At 34.5% G+C, this 27,549-nt stretch overlaps 2 protein-coding genes across 2 annotated transcripts; one reads left to right on the top strand and one right to left on the bottom strand.

Moving 5' to 3' along the window:
• Positions 1 to 14,078: 14,078 nt before the first annotated feature.
• Positions 14,079 to 15,035, top strand: LOC308642050 (olfactory receptor 52N2-like; the record flags this gene model as incomplete). The annotated part of the gene is made up of 1 exon (XM_081280653.1): positions 14,079 to 15,035. The coding sequence occupies one exon, from the start codon at positions 14,079 to 14,081 to the stop codon at positions 15,033 to 15,035; it is 957 nt and encodes a 318-aa protein (XP_081136779.1).
• Positions 15,036 to 24,660: 9,625 nt separating this feature from the next.
• On the bottom strand, positions 24,661 to 25,620 carry LOC308642044 (olfactory receptor 56B2-like; the record flags this gene model as incomplete). Its single annotated transcript, XM_081280648.1, has 1 exon — positions 24,661 to 25,620. The coding sequence occupies one exon, from the start codon at positions 25,618 to 25,620 to the stop codon at positions 24,661 to 24,663; it is 960 nt and encodes a 319-aa protein (XP_081136774.1).
• Between the last annotated feature and the right edge of the window lie 1,929 nt (positions 25,621 to 27,549).

Here is a 27,549-nt window from a genome sequence, read left to right as displayed (position 1 = left end):
ACTAGGGATAACAGGAACTTACCTCAACATTGTAAAAACTATATATGCTAAACCTCAGGCTAGCATCATCCTAAACGGAGAAAAACTGAAGGCATTCCCTCTAAAATCTGGAACAAGACAGGGATGCCCTCTATCACCACTTCTATTCAATTTAGTTCTCGAAGTACTAGCCAGAGCAATTAGAGAGACAAAAGAAATTAAAGGCATAAAAATAGGAAAAGAAGAAATTAAATTATCGCTATAGGTGGATGACATGATAATATACTTAACAGTCCCAAAAGGGACTACAAAGAAGCTGCTAGAGTTAATAAATGAATTCAGCAAAGTGGCAGGTTATAAAATCAACACACATAAATCAAAGGCATTCCTGTATATCAGCAAAAAAACCTCTGAAATGGAAATAAGGAAAACCACTCCATTCACAATATCCTCAAAGAAAATAAGATACTTGGGAATCAACCTAACAAAAGAGGTGAAAGATTTATACAATGAAAACTACAGAACCCTAAAGAGAGATATAGAAGAAGATCTCAGAAGATGGAAAAATGTACCCTGTTCATGGATAGGCAGAACTAACATCATCAAAATGGCGATATTACCCAAAGTTCTCTACAGGTTTAATGCGATGCCAATCAAAATCCCAATGGCATTTCTTGTAGAAATAGATAAAGCAATCATGAAATTCATATGGAAAAACAAAAGACCCAGAATAGCAAAAGCAATTCTAAGAAGGAAATGTGAATCTGGAGGTATAGCGATACCAGAGTTCAAACTGTACTACAAAGCAATAGTAACAAAAACAGCATGGTACTGGTACCAAAACAGGCAGGTGGACCAATGGTACAGAATAGAGGACACAGAGACTAATCCACAAAGTTACAACTATCTTATATTTGATAAAGGGGCTAAAAGCATGCAATGGAGGAAGGATAGCATCTTCAACAAATGGTGCTGGGAAAATTGGAAATCCATATGCAACAAAATGAAATTGAATCCCTTTCTCTCGCCATCCACAAAAGTTAACTCAAAATGGATCAAGGAGCTAGATATCAAATCAGAGACGGTGCGTCTGATAGAAGAAAAAGTTGGCTCCGATCTACATATAGTGGGGTCGGGCTCCAAATTCCTTAATAGGACGCCCATAGCCCAAGAGTTAAAAATGACAAAATCATAGAATTTGGAGGGAAATGGATGGCATTAGAGCAGATTATGCTAAGTGAAGCTAGCCAATCCTTAAAAAACAAATGCCAAATGACTTCTTTGATATAAGGGAAGTAACCAAGGACAGGGTAGGGACGAAGAGCTTGAGAAGAAGATTAACATTAAACAGGGATGAGAGGTGGGAGGGAAAGGGAGTGAGAAGGGAAATCGCATGGAAATGGAAGGTGATCCTCAGGGTTATACAAAATTACATATAAGAGGAAAGGAGGGGTAAGAGAAGAATAATACTAGTGGAAGAAATGATTTACAGTAGAGGGGGTAGAAAGAGAAAAGGGGAGGGGAGGGGAGGGGAGATAGTAGAGAATAGGATAGACAGCAGAATACATCAGACACTAGAATGGCAATATGTAAATCAATGGAAGTGTAACTGATGTGATACAGCAATCTGTATACGGGGTAAAAATGGGAGTTCATAACCCACTTGAATCAAACTGTGAAATATGATATATTAAGAACTATGTAATGTTTTGAAAAATAAATAAATAAAAAAATAAATAAAAAAATAATAACAAAAATTAAAAAATGGGACTTACTTAAACTAAAAAGTTTTTTTCTCAGCAAGGGAAACAATAAAAGAGGTAAATAGAGAGCCTACATCCTGGGAACAAATTTTTACCCCTCACACCTCCGATAGAGCCCTAATATCCAGAATGTACAAAGAACTCAAAAAATTAAACAATAAGATAGCAAATAACCAAATCAACAAATGGACCAAGGACCTGAACAGACACTTCTCAGAGGAGGACATACAATCAATCAACAAGTCATGAAAAAATGCTCACCATCTCTAGCAGTCAGAGAAATGCAAATCAAAACCACCCTAAGATACCATCTCACTCCAGTAAGATTGGCAGCCATTATGAAGTCAAACAACAATAAGTGTTGGCGGGGATGTGGGGAAAAGGGTACGCTTGTACACAGCTGGTGGAACTGCAAAATGGTGAGGCCAATTTGGAAAGCAGTATGGAGATTCCTGGGAAAGCTGGGAATGGATCCACCATTTGACCCAGCTATTGCCCTTCTCGGACTATTCCCTGAGGACCTTAAAAGAGCACACTATAGGGATACGGCCACATCAATGATTATAGCGACACAATTCACAATAGCTAGACTGTGGAACCAACCTAGATGCCCTTCAATAGATGAATGGATAAAAAAATGTGGCATCTATACACAATGGAGTATTATGCAGCACTAAGAAATGACAAAATCATAGAATTTGCAGGGAAATGGATGACATTAGAGCAGATTATGCTAAGTGAAGCTAGCCAAGCCCTAAAAAACAAATGCCAAATGTCTTCTTTGATATAAATAGAGCAAATAAGAACAGAACAGGAAGGAAGAGCATGAGGAAAAGACTAACAGTAAACAAAGATGAATGGGGGGAGAGAAAGGGAGAGAGAAGGGAAAGCATATGGAAATGGTAGGAGACCTTCAATGATACACAAAATTATAAGAGGTTATGAGGGGCAAGGGGTAAGGGGGAAAAAGGGGAGAGAATTGAACAACAGCAGAGGAGATAGAGAGGGAAGATGGGAGGGGAGGGGAGGGGAGGGGGGATAGTAGGGGATAGGAAAGGTAGCAGAATACAACAGGCACTAATATGCCATTATGTAATAATGTGAGTATGTAACAGTTGTAATTCTGCAATCTGTATTTGGGGTAAAAATGGGAGTTCAAAACCCAATTGAGTCTAATGTATGAAAGATGATATATCATGAGCTCTGTAATGTTTTGAACAATCAATAAAAAAATGGGTAAGGAAATAGAATCAGTAATATAAATTTCCTCATTAATGAAATTCCTGCACCTGATAGTTTTACCTCCTGTATGTCCTCCCGCTCTGAATTCCATTGTCTATGGAGTAAAGACCAAGCAGAACCGTGAAGGAGTGATCAAGCTATTTTGCAAAGAGAATGATGCCTTAGATAAAAATATATTCATTAATTAATATCAAAAACAAATAAATATAATACTTTAGAGGATATTTGAGTGTAAAATTTAAAAAAAAAGAGAAACACTGGTATCTTGCAGAAAGCAATATTTGTTGAATATTGAAGAACATATTTTAGAACTCATAAATAACAAAGTAATCTTACAAATAAAAAATTAAGCACCTTAAATTTGAGTTTTTTTTAAAAATCCACAACAGGGTAATTTTCGTACACTGCTGTATTAGTTAATTCAATTAATTTAATACATTTTGCATGTTGAACAGATATCAAAGGATGTACAGGAGAAGAACATGATTGTACTTTCTCAGCCTATAAAGACTGGTTTTGGAGGAAAATCTAGTTAAACAATATCAAGATTGGAAAAAGACTTTTAAATCTTAGTGAATTCATTTATGCTCACTACTCTTTTCTCTACATAATTTTCACAGGTTGCTTTAGTAATAAAAAATATCTTATGTATAGCTGATTAATGTTGACTTCCTACTATGAAGGTGAAGGAGAATAATACTCATATATTCATTTCAATATGATCTAAATGACATGGAGACAATCAAAGGAATTCAGGCCCAGAACTTAAAATTTAGGCACTCCCATATTCATTGTAGCACTATTCCTAACAGCCAAGACGTGGAAATAACAAAAATGCCCATCAAATGATAATGGAAAAAGACAGTGTGGTAGAGGGGATTCAAGATAGGTAAATGGAGATACCTAGAACTCACCTCTTGATCCACCACGATGACCTAAAGTAACAGGTGTATAGTGTCATTTTGAGGTGATTGATCATGGGAAATTCTGGAAATTAGCAACTGAGAGACTGAAAACTTGCAAGATTCAAAAACCTGGGGCAACAATATACTAAGAGAAAACACCTACCATGTGCCACCTTGACTGCACAGCTGAGACAAAGGGACTCTCCCCTCTCTCAGGGTAAGAGTGAATGAAAATGACACAATAAATTTTATTAGTGCAGACTCTAGCAATCCTAGTGACTGGAAAGTTTCATAATCCACAAAAGTTTTTAGCCCACTTAGATAAGTAATCTTCCTTGTAGTCTTTCTTTAGAAAAAGATCTCACATCATCATTCCTGGGAAAATTCTAGTGTGCTACAGTCTTGAACCTTCTTCAGAAGAGAACTGATGTCTTAATTTGGACTGCTCTATGGATCAAAACCCCCAACATATTCCCACCTGTGGGACTCCACAGACTTTCTACTGCTCTTACTGAAGGGGTACCTTTTTGCTGAACCCAACTTGTCCTAGCAGATTGACCATGACCTGCACTATCGGATACAGTGCTCTGACATAGAAGGGGATGGATGGCACTGTTCTCTAACTAGGAGTCTGGAGTGAAGGAACCCTAAGACCAAATGTGGTCAATGATCTGTGGACTCCTGCTGTTGATAGGGCTGAAGGCAGATGCTTACAGCACCTCTTCCCTGTACTGTGGTCAGGCATCTGTCACCACAGGGCAGGGAGGGGAGGTTCCTGTTTCTGCCTTGCACACAGAAGCTGCTGAAAGTCCTTGAGTAAGTCCATGACAAGGCCCCAGCTGTTGCCTTATGCATGAATGTGCATGGCTAAGGAGATTGAATGTGCCTTTACCCACCCATCTCTGGTTGAGGTCCAGCTCCCAGGTGGGCACTACCATAGTAGCAGGAGAGAGGAAATCCATGAATACTGCTGAAACCCACCTATGCAGTTCCTTCTGCTGGCAACTGAAACACCTTGTCTAACCACATGCTGTTGCCAAGACTGGATGTAAAGGACACAGAGGGGTGCTGTAGATCTTGCCATGGTCCTACCTATGCAGCATCTGTCCTGTCCACTGACTGGTCAGAGAACAAATACTTTGGTTTGTTGAACTCTGCTGCTTCTGCCGGTGCCACAAGCCCTTGCTAGTTGCAGAACTGGCATCAGGAGTGCCTAAGGGTATCCCCATCACCTGACCAGGGCCACTGCCTCCATCATAGGTGCAGCCACAGAGTAAGCACCCCACACCAACTGCTGTCAACCCACAGCTGTTTGAACTGCTAGAGTGTCCCCACTACTGCATGATCTGTAGAGACATGGGCCTATCTGACCATGACATTGTCTGACCTGTGCCCAAACTCAGTAATCACAGCCAAAGAAGCTACAGGGAGACTGCTCTACGGTGCCTATTGAGAACCAAGGCAGCATTGCAAAACAAACTGACCCCCTAAGTTACACATTCAAGAGAAAGCCATTTACTAAGAAAGTCAATTACCTATTAATGTGCTAGGGACATCTGATTCACCAGATGAACAAATCTCAACATCAAAATAAGAAATATGAAAACACAAGGTAATATGATTACCTCCCAAAGAACATAACTCTAGCGACAGATTACAAGGAAATGAAGGTGGATGAAATGCTGGAAGGATAATTTAAAGTGATTAATAAAAAACTCACTAATGTAAGATAAAATAAGAATACAATAAACTGCTAAATTAAATTAGAAAGACTATGAAAGATACCAATGACTAATTTAGCAGAGATAGAGAGTTTAGAAAAGTATCAAACAGAAATCCTGGAAATTAAGAGTTCCATAGGTCAAATAAAAGTACAGTTGAAAACCTCAGCAACAGACTAGATCAAGTGGAAGAAATCACATTTGAACTTGAAGACAGGTCTTTTGAAATATCCCATTATCTATCCCATCACCTCTCCCCCTCAACAAACAAACAAAAATCAAAAAGATATATCAAATAATAGTATTTTGAAGATCTTTGGGACAACTTAAGACAATCAACCAGGCATGATGGTGCATGCCTATAATCCCAAAATCTTGGGAGGCTGAATCAGGAGGATCACAAGTTCAAAGCCAGTCTCAGCAATGGTGAGATCCTTAGCAACTCAATGAGATCCTGTCTGTAAATGAAATACAAAAAAATAGGGCTGGGAATATGGTTCAGTGGTTGAGTGCCCCTGAGTTCAATCCCCAGTACCAAAAAAACAAAAGAAAACAAACAATCAAATATCTCCATCTTGGGAATAACCAATGATGAGTAGATAAATGCAAAGAGCAGAGAAAATCTGTTTAATAAAATAATAGTAGAAATTCTCCCTAATTTTGAGAAACCTATGGACATCTATATACAGGAGGCTAATAAACCCCAAATAGACATAACCAAAGGGGCTTGTCACCATGGGATATTATGGTCAAATTGGCAAAAGCCAAGACAAAGAAAAAATTTAAAATCTTCAAGAGAAATCATTAGGTCACATTTAAGAGCATTCCCAGTAGACTGACAGCAGAAACCTTACAGGCCAGTAGGGAAAGACATGACATATTCCATGATCTGAAAGAAAGTAACTGCTAATCTACATAACTGCATCCAACATGGCTATAGTTAAAAAATGAACGAAAATAAAAACCTTAAAATATATTAAAAGTGGAGGAAATTTATGACCACTAGAATAGTCTGACTAAAGATGCTTAGGCATGTTGTATATTTAAAAGTGAAAAAAATATAACTGTGATCATGAAAGCATGTGAAAGTATAAATCTCACTACAAAAGCAGGAATCCAAAAGTGAAATTGAAAAGAATAGAACATCATAATTGCAGTAAATAATCAAACCACAGAGATTAATAAGAGAAGAAGAAGAGAACAGAGAACATTCAAAACACCAGAAGAAACTCAGCTAAATGACCTATAACAACCAATCCTGGGTGTAAATGGACAAAATTCTCCAATGAAAATATACGGTCTGATGGATGGATTTAAAAAAAAAATTCCAAAAATCTGGGCCTTCAAAAAGTTCACCTCGTAAATAAAGACACACAGTGATAGAGAAAGGATGGAAAATGATATTCCAAACAAATGAAAACAGAATGAAAAAAGTAGCTATAGCTAGATCTGAAAATAGACTGTCAGACAAACACCTAAAAGTGACAAGCAAGGTCACTATATAATCATCAAAGCATTAATTCATCAAGAAGATATAACAAATATATACCAATGAGACCTAATGTTGTAACAACCAACTTTATAAAGAAAACATTATTAGCACTAAAGGGAAATATAGGCTGCAATACAATAAAAATGGGGGATTTCAACACCCACTCATCATCAGTCAAAGATCATCCAGACAAAAATCAACAAAGAAACATTGAACTATACTATAGACAAGATCGATTTAACAGACAGAACATTCCATCCAAGAACTGCTGAATACGCATTCACTTCATTAGCTCCTAGAACTTTTCTCAAATAGGTTGTATATGGGGCCATAAAAAAAGTTTTAATAAGTTAAAGAAAATCAAAATCATAACTTGTGTAACTTTTTCAATGGAATAAACCATAAATAAACAAAAAGAGTGATTTTATAAATTATACAAATGCATGGAGACTGAACAACACACTTTTGCTGAGAAAGTCAGAAGGGGAAAATGGAAAATTTCCCTAAACAAATGAAACACAACATGCCAAAATTTGTGATATGTAACAAAGCAGTACTATGAGGGAAGTTTAGAGCAACCATTGCCTGCATCAAATATTGGAATGATTTCAGGTTTTTAAAAAGCAATGATGTGTATCAAGGATTTAGAAAATAAAAAAACCCAAATCCATAATTGGTAGAAGAAAAGAAATTTAAATCTCAGAGCAGAAACAGAAGAAATAGAAAAGTTATAATTATTGATTTTGTAATAATTCTATTCACTTCTATTGCCCATTTAATGATTATTTGTTTTATTGGTATTAAGTTTTTTGAGTTTTTAAAATTTATGGATATTAGTCCCCTATGAGAGGAGTAACTGACGAAGATCTTTTCCCATTCTGTAGGCTCTCTCTTCATGCTCTTATTTCCTTTGCTGTGGCTACGATATGAGAAAAGTAAGTCCTTAGTCCTGAATCTTATAATTTGTTATGATCATTAGCCTCTTTCCTCTTAGTAATGCTTATACTGGGTGTTCAAATAAGAATGGATTTGTTTCTGGGCATCCACTTGTGCTCAATGTGTATACTTCATTTTAAGATTGGACTATATTGGTCATTATAATTTTATAGTATACCTTTTTAGTCAATGAAGTACTCAAATATTGTTTTTGTTTCCCTTTAAAAAAACAGCAAAATTTTCCAGAAACAGAAGACAAACAAAACCAAACCACAACAACAGCAGGAGATATACTACATGGTTATTGAAAAAAGAAAGTCTAAATGTTTGTATTCAACAATTAAATGTTCTTCAGCCACAATTTTGTGGGGTTTCTTTTAGTTGTTCTTGGTCTAAAAGTATTGTGTAAATTATTGTTGCTTTTCACAATAAATGATAATATCTGTTCCTCATTAAAAATAATAATACTTTGTAATGTTGTGAACAACCAATAAAAAATTTAAAAAAAAAAGTGACACAGGAAAAAAAAATTAAAAAAAAAAGAAAGAAATTGATTGTGCTTATACACATGTGTGAATACAGTAAAAACCACTGAATTGTGCATCTTACATGGGTGGATTATATGATATGTGATTATATTTCAATAAAACTATTTAAAAAGAAATAATAATAATAATAATAATTTCTGGAATTTGGCATTTCACTAAGTGTATATATACACTGAGATGAACTCATCTTTGTACCACATCAGTCTTCTAATCTGTGGAAATAGTTTTTATAAAGCTTTCAGTAAAGTTTTTCACACCTTTAACTAAATTAAATTCTAGATATTTAAAACTATTGCAAATGGCCTCAGTTTTTAATTTTAATTATTTAACCTATTAGTAGATTATTGATAAAGCATATTTTTCTTTACCAATAACATTTGTTTCTAATGACATTCTTAAGTTAATAAATTAGTGCTAATAATTTGCAGATTTCATTTAACTTCTCTGCATTTATAATCGCTCTGCAAATATTACCTTTAATCATTTGTGTTTAATCTTCTCCATTTTTGTGCTCTTTCATTAAATGGAATTTTATCAGAATACTGAATAGAAGTATTTATAGCTGGAACCCTAGATTTGGTCTGATGTCTGAATAAATGCCTTTAATATTTCACCAACTACAGTGCTTACTGTATATTTTATATACATTAAGTACACTGATAGCTTCTGGTTTTCCTTTTGTTTTTTAGTTTTATTGATTTTAGTTTTGAAATTACACGACAGCAGAATGCATCACAATTCTTACTACACATATAGAGTACAATTTTTCATATCTTTGTATATAGAGTATGTTCACGCCAATTCATGCCTTTATACATGTACATTTTTGTATTAAATTCTTATTACACACATATATCATAATTTTTCATATCTCTGTTTATATATAAAGTATGTTGACACCCAATTGGTGTCTTCATACAGGAACTTTGTATAATGATGTCCATCACATTCCACCGCCCTTCCTAATCCCCTGCCCCCTCTCTTTCCCTTCCACCCTTCTTCCCTATCTAGAATTCATCTAATCCTCCCGTGCCCCCCTCCCTACCCCACTATCTTGTGTTTTTTCTATTTATTTATTTATTTATTTATTTATTTATTTATTTATTTATTTATTTATTTATTTATTTTTACTTTCTTTGCTGCCAGGGATTGAACCCAGGAACACTTTGGCACTGAGTCTCACTCCAGCCCTTTCTAAAATTGTTTATTTGTGGTAGGTTCTCACTAAGTCGCCTAGGGTCTCACCAAGTTGTTGAGGCTGCCATTGAACTTGTGATCTTCCTACATACATCAGTCTCCCAAGTCACCAGAATTATAGGTGGATATAATACCACCATGCTCGGCTCCATTAAACTTATCAAATATAATACAATGCAGCACTCTTGTGTTCAATTTGATAAATTTTGACAGTAGCATAAATCTGTATAATGCCAAATAAAATAGGGAAAAGAACATTTCTATCCCCAGACATTTCCTTCTTGCTCCTATGAGTCATTATCACTCCCCAGAGGATATCTTTTCTATCAATTTAAGATTAGTTTTACCTGTTTTGGGACTGCATATAAATGGACTCATATATTATGGTCTTGTGTTTATCTAATTCTGTTCCATGTTTTTGAGATTCATCTAGGTTATATTTCATAGTGTCTATTCCTTTTTCTCTGTTATATATCATTCCATGAAGTCACTACTCATTCCTGTTCCATTTGTAACACTGCTTTTGCTGTTGGAACATACATATATGTGTGTTTTGTGAACACATGTTTTCACTAAAAACCTAAGAATGAAAGTTCTAGGTCATAGGGTTAGTGTATTTTAACTTAACAAGAAACTGCTCAAGTTCCTGCAGTTTCTTATTAAGTTACACATACATCAACTATATATAATAGTTACACCAGCCTATACTTACACTATCAATTTATTAGATTTATACCTTTGGGGTAGGGTTGTGATATACTTTGAATTCATACTTATAGAAATCTTAAAACTTAAAGAAATCTTCATATATTCACCAACTGGAGTGAGAAAAATCATTCAAATTAGGTTTCCAGTCCCTTCAGTATCAGTCTTTTTTAACAATAAAATATAAAAAGGAAAACTCAGGTAGCAAAATGTACACAAAATATATTTAGAACTGTTTTGCCAAAACTTTTGCTCTCCAAAATAAACACGTGAACATTCATATGCTTATTTGTACACATTTATGTATTCATCAACTTGAGAAACTCAAGACAAAGCATTACTAGACAGAGCACAGTCCTCTATTACTCATCTGAAGTGTATAATTTTTTTATTTTATTAATTTTTATGAATTATGTATCTATACAGATATTTATGTATGTGTATGTTAAAGTGCCATGTATATACACACACATACATACGTATGTATATGGTGAGTGGTGAGCTGTGGTGAGCATAATATTGTGATCAAGATAAATGAAAAGTGTTTCCTGGAACCATCAGAACCTTGGTCAGAAGTTCAGGGAGAAGACAAACAAATTCAACACAATTTTTTCTATAGTTTTCTCCTTGGGTAAAAAGCTTAACAATGCAGAAATTGTCTCAAAAGTCCCAAAGGATCTTTTCCTTTGAACCAGAGCCTCCTGAGACACTGAACTGCAGAGACCCAAGCAGGTGCACACATTAGAGTCTGGATAATCTTCAAAAGCTGCAGTGATGCTCAGAACAGGCAGAACCTGACTGCTGTGGGACTCCTGGTGCTCAGAACTCTCAGGCATGCACACCAGTCTGGTCTTTGCTAACACTGAGGTGAGTTAATTTGATTCCAAAAGACTCATATTTTCAACAAATGAAAACATCTAGACCAGAAACACAAGTGTGTGATACGTGGTTCATGGCAAATTCAGGATTTATTTTTTTGCTCTCACCCTAATACATTACCATTTCTTTGGGGAATAAGAAGGGAATGGCTTTCTGGAGTTGTGAAATAAATTTAAAACCTATGTCATAATTCACTGGAGATAGCAAAATACGCGCAATAGTGTGTTGCAATAAAAGGAAAACAAAACCTTTTGCCTTAATTATTGCATAACTACACTCAGAATTGCTTTCAGTAGGGATGTTTTTTGTGGGGAAGTGGAAAGTGAACCAGTATCAGACATGAATCCAAGGAAGTATTAAGGGCACTTGCTAAAAGAAGCTTCAATAGAGAAATCCTTCCACATGATCCCCTCCCTCAGCAAATGGGTGACATATAGCATCTGTATGAACAAGTCCAAGGAGGAGAATTCAGCAATGACACAGATACATTCTCTCTGCTCACAGAGCTCTCTTTGCTAAGGATTTACTTGCTGTAACTTTGACTTGCTGTAACTATAACTTTGCATATTTGTTCTACCTCTTCTTTAAGATACAATTAAGAAACATTTGTGCATGTGATAATATACCACAATGAATTCCATTATAATGTATAACTATTATGCACCAATAAAAATAGATTTTTTCTCTCCTGCAATTGAAAATCAGTTTCTTTCTGTGTCACCATGAGTTGATTAGTCTAGTTATGTTCAGCTTATGCAACTCTTCTTCAATGTTTAGGATTAGTAAATAATTATAACAGATGGAGTCTGATTAGACAAGTGGCTTTGAAGTCAATGTTTAATTTGATTGAACTTTGCCTTTACCAGTTTCAAGTTTTTATGAGGATAGATATTTTAATTAAACTTGCATCTCCATCTCCTCATGTATAAAATGATAGTTATAACAAATTTGTGATATTTAGATTGAAATATTAGCACCCTGAGTGGAAGAGATTTGACTTGGTTGATTAGTATATCCCTAGAAACTAGAAAGGTGTCACAAATGTTGGAAACAATCAATAAATACCTGTTAAGCAAATAGTGTATACCTCATCATATATTCTGACAATTTTAGAAGTACATAGCATGTGCTGATGTCCACATTCCAAGCACTGTTGAAAAGAGTATCATTTAGCCTTCTAACATGTCTATGGTATATATTATTATCAGTATCCTTTGAGAATTTTGAATATACTTGCAAGGTGAAATGTGCAACTTGCTCAAGTCCATCCAGCTAGTAAGTGTTGGAAACAAGATTTAGCCCAAGGAGTCTGGGGTGCCCATGTCTCCATAGTAAGCAAGTAAAAAATCAGATCTCATACTTTCTGAGAGCAGACACTTAGTCATCTACTTTTCCTTCTTTTGTATATATTCTAATTTTATAATTAGTTTGCCTAACAGCAGAATCCATGTGAATCCTTGAGTGTCATTGTGAGGGAGGTTGTACACAAATATTTATGAACTGAGGAGGGGGAAGGATAAACCGGCTCTGAATTTGTGTGCCTGTTTGTAAACTAACGAATATGGTTTGATGTTTATTGATATTATTGATGCTTGGATGAGTCTGTGATGGCTGACCAGCTTTATAAACCAGCAGTGTAAAGCCTAAAATCCCCATCTCTCCTGACATCCTGTCTTTTCTCCAGTCTTGTAGCTCTGGTGGCTTCTGGCTACTTGAAAAGAAACAGAGACACAGGCAGCATTCCCTACAGACCAGTTCTATTCTTGGTGATTCCAATAGACACAGGATTAGTTAACTTAGAAATAGGAAGACCTTTGACAGGATTTAGTTGAATGAAATTTTCCTGGATCTGATTCCAGATCTTAAAAGACATTTATATTTATATTTTTTTTCTATCTAAAACACAGACACATGTTTAAATCTCCTGTCATAGTAACATACGTATTTTCTATAATTGACTTGCCAATCTCTTGATATAGCTGAGATTTTCAAAATTCCACACTATCCTTTTAGCTCAAAATATGCAATGGCACTTGAGTTCACAAAGGGTGAGTAGGTTTATTTGAATCTACACTTATTTTCCAAGGTAAGCTTGATCTCTTGGGATGCTCTAAGCTGACTCAGAAGTGACAATATACCAGTCGTGATTATTACTTATATCTATTAAGTATTCAGTCTGCACCATTCAAAGTTTTAGCACCTAATATTAAATTAAGTTATTGAATAATCCTGATAAATAATCCTGACAAGAATGCAATGATCTCATTTAGATGGAGAAAACTGAGGCATAATGTGGTTAAACAACACTTTCATATCATACGCTATGTGAAGTGAGAAACAGGTGGAACATGAAACTAGACAGAGTGACTCCAGGGGAATCTGATAGATTCTCTTTGCAAAGGCCTTATTGAAATCACACAGGTAACCACTAAAGGCACTCCAAATCATGCTACTATCCAAAAGTGGGATCCTAAATTATGATAAATTATAATCCATGTATATATGTCAAAATACATTATCCTGTCATGTACATAAAAAAGGAACAAACTTTAAAAAAAAGAATTCACAGAGTAAAAATAAAATAAAATAAAATAAATAAAAAAATTTAAAAAAAGATGTTTTCATGCTCTCTACTTACCTTTGGTTTCCTTTCTGGCCCAGGGAACTGTCACTGTTAAAGAGTCTAAAATGCTCTCCTCCTGTCAGCCATTATGTCTGGAGCCAACAGCTCCAGCCTGACACCAGGATTCTTTATCTTGAATGGTGTTCCTGGGCTGGAAGCTGCACACACCTGGATCTCCCTGCCATTCTGCCTCATGTACATCATTGTTCTTGTGGGGAATGTGGGACTCATCTATCTCATCAGTCATAATGAAGCCCTGCACCGACCCATGTACTACTTCCTGGCCCTGCTGGCCTCCACTGATGTCACCTTGTGTACCACCACTGTGCCCAACATGCTGTGTATATTCTGGTTCAACCTCAAGGAGATAGACTTTAATGCCTGCCTGGTCCAGATGTTTTTTGTCCACATGTTGACTGGGATGGAGTCTGGGGTGCTCATGCTCATGGCTCTGGACCACTATGTGGCCATCTGCTACCCCCTACGCTATACCACCATCCTCACCAACCCTGTCATCGCCAAGGCTGGTCTTGCCACTTTCTTGAGGAGTGTGATGCTCATCATCCCATTCACTTTTCTCACCAAACGCCTGCCCTATTGCCAGGGCCACCTCATCCACCACACCTACTGCGACCACATGTCTGTGGCCAAGGTGTCCTGTGGCAACGTCAAGGTAAATGCTATCTATGGTCTGATGGTTGCCCTCCTGATTGGGGTGTTTGATATCTGTTGTATCTCTGTATCTTACACTATGATTTTGCGGGCTGTAGTGAGCCTGTCATCAGCAGATGCTCCTCACAAAGCCTTTAGCACCTGCACATCTCATATCTGTGCCATTGTGATCACTTATGTACCTGCTTTTTTCACTTTCTTCACTCATGGATTTGGAGGCCACAATATTCCCCACCACATACACATCATTGTGGCCAACCTTTATCTGCTGTTGCCTCCTACCATGAACCCCATTGTTTATGGAGTCAAGACCAAGCAGATTCGTGAAGGAGTCATCAAATTCCTACTTGGAGACAAGATTGGCCTCACCTAAGACAAGCAAATCACAAAATTCATGGCATGGAGAGAAAACAGTGGAGAAGAATTCATAAAAGGTGCAAATGAAATATTAAATCATTCTAGAACATAGATTTTCTAAAGTCTTTGCAAGTGTATATTTTTAAATGTTTATTGTTTGTAAATATCTGCCAAAATAGAGAATGCAGAATTAAAAAGGTAAAATACTCATTCCCAATAAACATTATGTTTGTCATGAATTTTTATAAAATCATATGTTTAGTGACACCAGAAAGCTAATAAAAGGCAAAAGGTAAGCCTGATGTATCCACACATTGTGTGGAGAAGTAGGAGGCTAGACTAATGTGGGCAAGCAAATCCTCTCCACTAGGAACAAATTCTATGAAGATCAAATTAATTTTTGCCATGGGGCCATAAGGGTCTAGGGTTGCAATATTTTCTAATAATTTATAAGGCAAGCAAGATTTGATGTTTTATAAAATCATTGAGTTTTGTTCACTATTTTTGAAAAAATCCTGTTTCATACAAAAATTTCTAAGTGTTCTATTTTGTCCTATGTAATCATTTTGCAACCTTTATTTAAAATGTATCTAAAGGATATAGTTGTCTTGTTAAATATCAAGGAGGCAAATGTGTTATTATTAGTATACCTATTAATTAATTCACTCCTTCACTCATTCATTAATTTTGAGACACTGATAATAATATTTGTCATGCCTTGAATTTAATGAAAGAGAGGCAGAATTGAAAATAATTCAGTCCCAGGTCTCAGTGTGTAGAATCTAGATGCTGGACCAGGATACATGAGAGGAAACACATGTGAAAAAAGGAGGAGAGATGATTAAAAATGAATGAAATGTGGAGGAACCAAAAGATTAGTAGGAAAGAGTTTGAGGAGATATGACATGAGTTTAATATCTAGTTAGTCCCAAAGTTTAAATACTCTGTATTTTAATATCTAGTGAATAGACTTTAACAGACTACTTAGTCTAAGTCTCAACCTCCATTTTTTTTTTCAAGTGAGAAAAAAAACAACAACAAAGATGCATCTGTCCAATTACATGCTCTAATACGAAATTTTTAAAAAAGTAAAAGCATGTAGCATGGTTTTGGATATGTTTTGCTTTTTTTATGAGTTATTAGTTTCTACTCTGACTCATTCTGAACATCACAGTGGCAGGTGAAATCTTTCCAATTGTGCAGTCAGTGGATGATTAGTTTTCTATGGTTAAGCTTGCATTGAGTTTTCACAAACATTTTGTCAATATGAACAAACAAGTTTTTCTGGGTACCCTCTAGGTACCTGACTTCATGTTATGTCCTGTGAAATATAAATGATTACAAAAACTCTAGTGAATTCTACTCTAATAGAGGATAAAAAATGAATGGAATGGCTACCAGACAATGTAAAAAGTTTTGTTTGCTATTTTTGAAAAATAGCAAATAGTGTAACAGATTTTCAAAAATCATGGAAACTGAGAAAAGTATCATCAATATCTATTAGAGTTAGTAAGTAAATTCTTCACAGGGAAGGTAGAATTTGAGATGAATCTTGAATTATACATGAATATAATTAAGAGTATATATAATTATGAGTATAATAAAGAGAAAATGGGATTATTTGAAACAATAAAATATTTTCATATATTTTGTGTAAAATGTTAAGGTTAAACAAACAATATCAAGTTTGGGCAGATAAATGTCTTCAGAAGCAAAAGATAAAGAGGAAGACAAAAAGATGGGTCTGAAAGGTAGAAGCCCTGCTGAGAGGTGCATTGCTTGTGAGCCTGGGCAGGACACCAGGAGCATCAGGTGCTGCTCCTCCATCAGCACTGAGAGGCCACAGGGGCCCTAGAATGGCCCTTAACCTTGAGCAGCTGCTGTCCATTGGTCACTTTCCTGGACTGTTCATGTTTCCACCATAACCTCTGTCTCTTAAGGCCTGTCTCCCTCCCTGCTTTCTTCTGTCTTCCATATAGACTCTATTTTCTCAGTACTACTTCCTTCTTTGGTGAACCAGCCTGAGTTCTTCAAAGGGTGTTCCTGGGTACAGTGTAGATTCCTTGTCTTCCTTTTGAAGATGTTGAGTATTTTCATAAGAACATGGTTTCAAGATTATAACAACAAAAAACATATATGGCCCTTATTTTCCAGATATTTTTCTAAGTATTTTATGCTCGTTTGTTCTTAAAACAAGTCTGAGGATGGCACTATTTCATGTCCATTCTACAGGCAAGCTTGCTGAGGCACAGGAAGGCTAGACAATGAAAGTCATATAGCCAACAAGTGGCAGAACTTGGATTTACATCCAGGCCACCTGGACCCAGTGTCTTTATTTTTAACAACTGCAATATACTACATCGTTTTCTAAGGAATTAAAAGTTTGAAGCATAATTTTTTTTTTTTTTATGACTGGGATAATGAGAAGTCCCTTATGGTGTCCCTGCCCTGGGTGAAGAGATTCTCTTTTGTACTTCTTTATGACTGAAGAGTATTCATTCTCGTGTGAGAGAATGACTTATGAAAATACAGAACTTTCATCAGATTCTTAAGGGTCCCACACAATATTTGACTCAAGTGCACATAATTGCAAGAGAAAACGTGTGCTCTCTATCCTGCTCTTGTGTTTTTCATGGAGCATGTTGCTTTCAAGACTTTTATTGGGTGCCCCCCCCCCCCACCAACCCTACTATATAGATGATTACTGCCATGATTGCTTCTTAGCCTTTTGACTAAGACCAAGTTTAGGTTATTAGTGCCATGAAATCAGGATCTTTACCCGATTTATTTACCAAGGTATCTCAAATTCCAAAATTATTGCCTGCTACATGGTAGATGCAATAAAAACATATCACCAAGCACCTCACCTAGACATGAGTCAGAAGCTCATTGCTGAGAAAGGAATTTTTAAATTCCATTTGAAAGTGGAGATAGACCAAGTGGGAAAATTAAAATAAAGATCCAAAACAGACTTACATTCTTCTGTGAACTATGGTTATGCTGATAATAATTTTTATAATTCTCATATTATTTCATGATATAATATAAACATTTTAATATTTATATATAAGAGATTATACAGTATTTGTTTTTTTGTACTTGGTTTATTTCACTTACTACATCCTCCAGGTTTATCTATGCTGCTACAAAAAGCATAATTTCCTCCTTTTTAAATGCTGAGTAATATTTCCTTGTGCACATATACCACATTTTCTTTATCCATTCATCTTTCAATGAATATTTGAGTTGTTTCCACTTCTCGGCTCTTGTGAATAATGCTACTATGAATACAATGATGTGTTCCTCTCTTTGAGATATTGATTTCATTTCCTTTAGATACATACTCAGCAAAGAAATTGCTGGATCACATGATAGTTATATTTTCAATATTTTGAGGAACGTTTTTTTACATAGTAAACATTTATTTACATATCAGTATAAACAATATTATTATTTTTGTTAATATTATAAACAAAAATACTCAAGAACATGTTATTTCAAAGAGACATCAAACACTATATAAAATTAGTTGAAAATATTAATATACTAGATTCAAAAATAAAAGGTTAAACATCCTTCAATATCCATTTGAACTTGATATATTAATTTTTGATGTATTTCTGAATTTTTTTGGCTTCATATATATCTCTATCTCCATCTCTATCTACCTACCTAAATATTTCTTCAATTTTATTTTTGAACTTCCAGCTGAAATCTATTGAACCTGGTGACTGATGTTGGCAATATTTTAGGAAAAGTTTCACCAGGTATGAAACTCTGTATTCATTGGATTTCTTTAGATCTACATATCTATATCTACCTGTCATTTATCTACCTATTTGCATACCTCTTTGATTTCATTTTTTTTGGATTTCTAAATGAAATCCAAAGATCTTGGTAGTGTTACCAATATTTTAAGTAGAGTTTGTTTCCATAATGGCTTTACTAATTTATGTTCCCCTTAACAGTGTACAGTTATTCTTTTCCCCCCTATATCCTTGCCAGTACTTGTTATCTTTTGTTGTTTTCAACAAGTTAAATTCACTATGGTTTCCTTTCTTTTTTATTTCTATTTATGAATAAAATCATACAGCACTCATTTTTCTGTGCCTAGTTTTTTCGCTTAGCATAATTATCTCTAGTTAACGCTATTTATACATACGACAGATTTTTGTTCTTTTTTATGATGGAAGAGTATTCTATTGCATGTATGTATGACTTTTTTATCAATTCATCATTTTACTGTTGGCTATTATGAGTAATATAGCAATATATTTGGTAGCCCAAGTGTTTCTTTGATATACTTTTGGAGTCTTATTTTTAAAAAATCCACACACATTCCAAGGTTCTAAGTGAATTTCCTATACATTTTCTTCTAGTACCTTCATTATTTTGTGTCTTACATTTAAATATTTAATTTATTTCAAAATGGTTTTTAGAACTGGTAAGAGATGGGGCTCTATTTTTATTCTTCCACACATTTATAACCAATTTACCCAGCCCCATTTCTTGAAAAGACTATACTTTCTCTAATGCATATTCTTAACAGTTTTGTAAAAATTCAGTTGGCTATGGATACCTGGATTAATATCTATTACCTGCTTTTGGCACCAAAACAGACATATTGACCAATGGAACAGAATAGAGGATACAGAGACAAACCCACATAAATACAGTTATCTTATACTACACAAAGGTACCAAAAACATACACTGAAGAAACTTTTTTTTTCTTTTATCCACTACCTTAAGATACCTAGCAAGTTAAACACAGTATGTTGCTAATAGGGACCCATGGTCTCTATTTAGCTGTTACTGATACTTGCTTTTTGTAGTCTAATTCCCTCACTGAAGTTTGATAAAATTCCACATCTCTGTGTGAACCAGACGGGATCTAGAGGTAGACCTGAAATTCTCTGGGTGGTTATGAGGATTAATGGATATTTTTGATTTAGTTCTGTAGATCTCAAAAATCTTCCATGCTACTTGTACTGTTTCCTTTGGAAAGCTACATATTTAAAACATCACCATGTGAGAGTCATAATTACATTACAAATTTTAAGTCAATAACCATTAAATTTAATGGAGTCTTATTCTGGTTGTTTATACTTCTTGGCTCTTGTGAATAATAGATTATTATTATGAAATAATAATAATTATTATTAAATAATATTTTAAGATAAAGAAAATCTATGCCCTAGGTCAAAAGTATTCAAATTGAATTTACAGTATAAATATGGCATTATGTTGAAGTGATTTTGATAGGAAGATTAATTCATTGCTCTTTTCATGCCTTCTAGTGGTAGATCCACTTAATTTTGTTAATTCATGTAGGTTGTTTCAACTTTTGAACTAATAGTGTTATTATAAAAATGTATGCACAAATTTGTGGAAGGTTATCCAAAATAAGGGATGAGGGTAAAAATTAGAAGAAAGATCTATGGAGTAGACAAAGGGATTGATGGTGAGGAAGGAAGGATAGAATAAAGAATGAACATTGGAACAAATCTGACCTAACTTTCCTATGTACGTGTGTGAATATATCACAGTGAATCTCACTATTACATACATTACAGTAATTTTTTAAAAACTGTAAGTAAATAGCAGAAAGATTATTAGAACAGAGGGAAAGGAATAGGGGGAGGGAGAAGAGAAGGCAAAGATAAAATACTGGGGACTAAATTAGAAAAAAAATTATATTCCTTGCTTGTACAATTTTGTCAAAATGAATTCCACGATTATGTATAACTAAAAAGAACCAATAAAAGAAAAGAACAAGTTTTTGTTATAACAGTTGCTTTCCATTATGTTTGGTCTATACTGAGGAACAAAATGCTGTTTTTTTTCCCCAATTTTTTTAAATGCCTGAGTAATTGCCAAACATTTTTTTCACAGCTGTTCTACTACTTAACATATCAATAGCAATATATCTATATGCCTATAAAGACTTGCTGATTTCTAATTTTTAATGATAACTATTTTAGCAGGTATAATTATACATTATTATAATTTGACTTGACTTTGCTTTATATTAATAACTAATGATGCTGATTATATTTACAGGTATTCCTTGGTGATTTGTACATTTTTTTAGAGAAAGTTGTATTCAAATTCTTTGCTCATTAAAAATTGACAACCAAGTTCACTTTCTTCTCTGCAGAATGTGGAACTCAAGATTCTTAAATATTTTAAGATGCAAAAAAGTCTTAGCAAATGAAAAAATTGAGATAATTTCTTATATCTTATCAGATTATGATGGAATGGAATTAGAAATCAACAAGTTAAAAACAAAAACTGTCTTGGTGCTGGGGTTGTGACTCAGTGTTAGAGAACTTGCCTTGCATGTATGAGGGACTGGGTTCGATCCTCAGTACCACATAAAAATAAATAAATAAAATAAAGGTATTGTTTCCATCAACAACTAAAAATATTTATTTAAAAACTATCTTAACACTTGGAGATTAAGTCTTCTTCTTCTTGAGAAATAGATCACAGAAGCAATCAGGGGAGACATAAAAAATTCTTTGAAACAAATGAGAATTGAGGTACTATATATCAAATGGGGAAAACTACATTTATAAAGTTTATAGCATTAAGTTCCTACTTAATAATATGTAAAGATTAATATATAGAAAGGTTGCAAATAAATTAAATTTATACCTCAAGGCCTTAGAGAGAGAAGAACAAACTAAGTCTAAAATAAGCAGAACACAGGAATTAATGAATTTCAGAGCTGGAAATAATGAAATTGAGAATAAAAAAAGACAAAGGAACAATGCAACAAAGAAATGGTTCTTTGACAAGATAAACAAAATTGGTAAACCCTTAGCCAAACCAATCAAAAGAAAGAGAGAGAAGACCCAAATCAACAAAATTAGAGAAGAAATACAAAATGTTAATGCAGACACTTTTAAAATTCAGAGGATCCTTAGAAACTATTTTGAAAATTTGCACTCCAGTAAACTGGAAAACGTGAAGATAGAGACAACTTTCTGGATAGCACATCATCTACCCACATTGAATCATGAAGATGTACACAGCTTAAACAGACCAATATCAAGCAATGAGATTCAAACAACCATTAAAAGCCTTTCAACAAATAAAGCCCAGAACTAGATGGATTCTAATTCAGCTAATTTCAATCAGACTTTTAGGGAAGAACTAATGTCAATACTCCTCAGATGATTCCATGGGACAGAAGTGAGGGGACACTTCCAAATTTACTCTATAAAGCCAGTATTACATTGATATCAAAATCAGACATAGACACATCAAGAAAATAAAACTATAGCCCAACATCTCTGATAAACATAAATGCAATAATTCTTAATAAAACTTTGGCAAATTGCATTAAAAAACATTAAGATGATCACCATGACTAAATGGGTTTCATTCCAAAGATACAAGATTTCTTCAAAATAAATGAATTGAAAAATGTAGTTCACCACATGAATAGAATTAAGAATAAGAATTATATGGTCCTTTCCATAGACCCAGGAAAAGCATATGACAAAAATGATGAATTCATACATGTCAAAAACAGTGGAGAAAATGGTGATAGAAGAACTTACCTCAACATTATAAAGGTTATATAGGACAAACCAATGCAAACATCATAGTGAATAAGGAAAAAAAAAGTAGAAGAATGAAAAACTACCTCCCTGTCTTTCACCATGCACAATTCAACTCCAAGTGGATCAAAGACCTAGGAATTAGACTAGAACTCGGCAATTTCTAGGGAGAAAATGCCATTTCAGCATTTCAACATTTTGGTAAAGGCACTAACTTCCTTATAAAGCCTCTAAAGTACAAAAAGTAAAACCAAAAATCAATAAGTCGGAGGGCATCAATTGAAAAATCTTTTACACAGCAAAGAAAACAAGACTATGAGTAGATAGCCTATGGACTGGGAGATCTTTGACAGTTGCTCCTCTGAAAAGGATTAAAATTTAGAGTGTATATCTATATCTATCTATATCTATATATATCTTTAAAAACTTTACACCAAGAAAACAAATAACTCAATAAATCATCCAAAGAAATAAGCAGATGTGTCTAAAAAGCAGAAATACAAAAGACCAACATATACATGAAAAAAATATTCAACATCTCTTGCAATCAAGGAAATGCAAATCAAGAACTCACTTCACTCTATTACTCCATTACTCACTTCACTACATTAAGAACTCACTTCACTCCAGTTAAAATGGCAACCATCAAGAATACAAATAATAATAAATGCTGTTAAGGATATGGGGGGAAAAAGTGGCATGCTGTCGATGGGACTTCAAATTAGTACAAACATTTTGGAAGTAGGATGGAGATTCCTCAAAGACTAGAGATGGAACCACTATATGACCCAGTTATAGCCACTCCTTGGTATTTATCCATAGAAACTAAAAGTAGCATTCTACAGTGATTCAGGAACATTGATTTTAGAACAGCCATTTCCAAGAACCAAGTTGGGCAATGATCAACAGATGAACAGGTGCCCTAAAACAGATGAATGGATAAAGAAAATGTAATAGAGTTACACTTATTCACAAAGTAAAATTAAATTATGGCATTTTATGGTAAATGGATCAAATTGGGTAAGATTATGCTAAGTAAAATAAGCCAGTCTCAAAAAGTCAAGGGTTGAATATTTTCTCTGATGTACTGATGCTAGATCAAACTAAGGAAAAACAGTGTTCAGAATTCCATGGAAATAGAAAGGATATTATGGAGTATGATTGCAGGTGATGGGGAGGGAAAAGGAAAAGAGAGAAATGGTGGAATGAAATTGACCAAATTGTGCTGTGTACATATATGAATATACCATAGTGAATTCCACCTTTAGGTGTATCTGTAAAGCAACAATTTTAGAAAAAAAAAACTATAAATGAGTACAAGGAATACCAGTAGAGTAGAAGAAAGAGGACAGAAGGATCAAAGTGAAAGGAGAAAAAGGAAGTACAGGGGACTGAAGTGAAACCAATTATATTCCATGCATGCATGATTATGTCAATATAAATCCCAGTATTGCATATAACTATAATGCACTAATAAAATATAAATTAATTAAAAATAAGAACATATAGTAAGGCAAATAAAAATGCAAATGTAATTTATACTCTATCAATAATTAATAAAAAAGACTAAACTGTCAAATTTAAAAGTAAATATTGGTAAGTACCTGATCAAACGACATCTATTCATCATCCTCTGGACCTTCTACTTATAGAAGCCATAAAACATAATGAAAAGTGTATTCTTTTTTTAATTGGTTGTTCAAAACATTACAAAGCTCTTGATATATCATATTTCATACATTAGATTCAAGTGGGTTATGAACTCCCATTTTTACCCCAAATACAGATATATTCTATATATCTTTCCCTTAGATTCCTTGAAACAAATAGCAGCATTATGTTATTTATTGTCTTGAAGATTTTTTTCTTGACGCACAAAGATTTCAAATAAAATTGCCCCATGTATTTTTCTCCAATTATGATTGTTATCATAATTACTTGTGATAAATGAAAACTTGCCACAGTGTCAAGTGTCAATATTATTTACTTTTCACATTCACAGTCACTGATAAATATAAAGGGTGAGTATATAAAAAATAAAAATAAAAAAAGACTGAGTATCTCCTACATGTTAGTTGCCCTTGATGTTCAGCCCAAGCAGCTTGCATAATCCCTGCCTGAGCTCCTTGTTCTTGAGGGCATACACCATGGGATTGAGAGCAGGGGGGATAACATTGTGTAGCACATTGAGTAGAACTGGGATGAGGGGAAGTTCCATTCCTGCACTATGCGTGATGGAAATAACAACAATGACAGTGTAGAAGAAAAGAATTAAGATGAGGTGGGAAGTGCAGGTATTTAGCGCCTTAGATGCAGCTTCTTTGGAGTTGAGCTTCAGTACAGACTGAAGAATCAAAACATATGATACAATAATCAAAAACAGATCACTTCCCATAATCAGCCAAGCCAGAAATATCTGATTGATGCTGTTGATTTTCCTGTCATCACAGGAGAGGCTAGTGACTCCAAGATTAGAACAAAGACAGTGCTCAATTTGATTATGAAGACAGTAATTTCTCTGAGCAGCTAACACAGGCACTGAAATTGGACACAGACTGTTTCTAACTGCCATGAACATGGTTGCTTTGATCACAAAAGAGTCAGTCACAATTGATGGATATCTCAGAGGTTGGCAAATGGCCACATACCTATCTATAGCCATGCAGACAAAGATGCCTGACTCCATGGCCACAAAACAATGGATGGCATACATCTGAGCAAAGCACTCAGGGAGGCTGATGGCCTTAGCATTAAGCCATAAGATGGCCAAAATCTTGGGCATGATGGTGGTAGCCAGGCCCATGTCCACCACAGCCAGGATGCCCAGGAAATGGTACATGGGCTGATGCAGACTTGCCTCTTGGTAGATGGTGATCAGGATCAGGATGTTGGCCCCAAGGGCTAAGAGGTAGAGCAAAGTCAGGGGTAGGGAGAGCCAGTGCTGCCAGCTGTGGATGCCTGGGAATCCCATCAGTATGAACTCAGAGACCTGGAACTGAGAGCTGTTGGAATCTCTGAGATCCTGGAACATCCTTTAGTAAGAGGGAAAAAAGCTGAATGTTACATCCCTTAACTGTCAGAGTGTTGGAAATTGCCTCACCCAGGATAATAATTCTTTATCATTGATACTGTGTCTTTATCATTCCTGTTCTGATATTAACTCTCACTTAATTTTTCTTACAAAAGTGAAACTGTGATAAGGGTAACATTCTCATTCTCATCCCTAAAATTCCATAATGTAGCTCAAATTTTTTCTTTCTTCTCATAAGTGAAGAATAGACTATTAAAGAAAATCAATATTTTGTTCACGACCTTCAAGTAGAAAGTCATTGAATTACAACAGTGTGGACATCATTGTCTGACTGTGAGATTTGGCTTTGCTAATAAGTTGGTTGCTTTGAGACCTAATATTTAGATTTGTTAGAAGCTTTCATGCATGTTGACCTCTTCTTTAGGAGCTTAGATTATAGGACATATGTTAATGAGTTCTTTTTTATTCAGGTACATGAGACTTTATAAAGTACCAATAGGCTCTTTTAAATTTTGGTAAACTTGTATGAAGCAAAGTAGACCCATTTTATACTAAGGACACTGATGTATCAAAATTGTAAACACCTTTCTAAAGCCAAGCAAGTATAAAAGGCCATAATGTAGTTTAGCAGCCCCAGTGATCTTTAAATTTCATTAATTATGTTTTATAGTAATTTACACCTACTTGATCTACTTGAACATATGTTTCTTGAAGTCCTTATAATCATGCTTCAATCAATGAGCATAATTTTTTAAAAAGCACAAAATATATGCATTTATATATCTGCTTTCATAAATTTATTACTAACATCAAAACATTTTCTACTTAATATACTTCTTTAATATAAATATTTGCCAATATTTTAGTGCAAAAATTTAAAATGGATGTCCAATATGCATTCTTACTAAATGTTACCATGTGCTTTTTCTTCTGTTTTGAATATTTCAAAGTATAAGAATAAAAATTATATGCACAATGTTTTAAAATAATGCAGATTAGAATGAAAAAACTACCAGAGGATGCAATGCAGGTGTAGACTTGGTGAATACTTTCATCTTAACCCCAATGACATCCTCATTTGTCCTTAAAATGACTGAAGTTACATTATTAAATCTATTTAATTAGAAAAATGTATTTATTTCTCTTTAAGTATATTATTTACAAAATCCTATCTTCTCATCACTTACTTTCATAAATTTGTTTTAGAGTTACTTACTACAAAATTGTCTGCTTATTTTTCACTACGAATTCAGACTTTTGTTTTAAAATTCGTACTCTATTCTGTTTATCTTTGACAACTCACTCAGACTTAATAAAGGGCTTTGAAAAGCTGTACCAAGACTGTGGATGAGTGAGCATCATTGAGAGGATCAATTTTGGGTGCTCTTCTCTGACCCGTTTGCTTCTTTGTAGACATTCTTAATTAGCACTGTTCACAGGTCTTTCCAAAACACTTCCAATTGTTTTTAAAAAGTAGCCACCAATATGCAAATTGTTGAAATAACAAAATGGCAATGAGTGTCTTAGACTTGAGTAACAAAAGGTTACTGGGAATTTCATACCTCAATGTGAATGTTGATTCAAATCCCATTCTTTTAGCGTGCCTCCTCTTTGGCCTTGTTCATATATAATGTACACCTGTACGTATTATTAGTTGAAATGTCTACTTTGAATAAACTTTCAGACATCAAAAGAAGATAGTTTATATTACTTAGGCTGGTGGACAAATCAGACATAGCTCATTGTTCCTCATTTGCTGTTCTTTCCCTACTTCCCTGTTTTGCACTGAAGAGTGACAATGAGAAGGCAACTTCTTCTGGAAGTAGCAAAGTAACAGGATGAATATTTTAATAAGAGTATTGCTCAAAGTTCTTTTCTTGTGTTATAATAAGATGTTAGAATCATTCAGGAATATACAGAAATGGCAAG

The sequence above is a fragment of the Spermophilus citellus genome, assembly GCF_964194105.1.
Source record: "Spermophilus citellus genome assembly, chromosome: 2".
Classification (NCBI taxonomy): Eukaryota; Metazoa; Chordata; class Mammalia; order Rodentia; family Sciuridae; genus Spermophilus; species Spermophilus citellus.
This window is presented reverse-complemented; position numbering and strand designations above follow the sequence as displayed.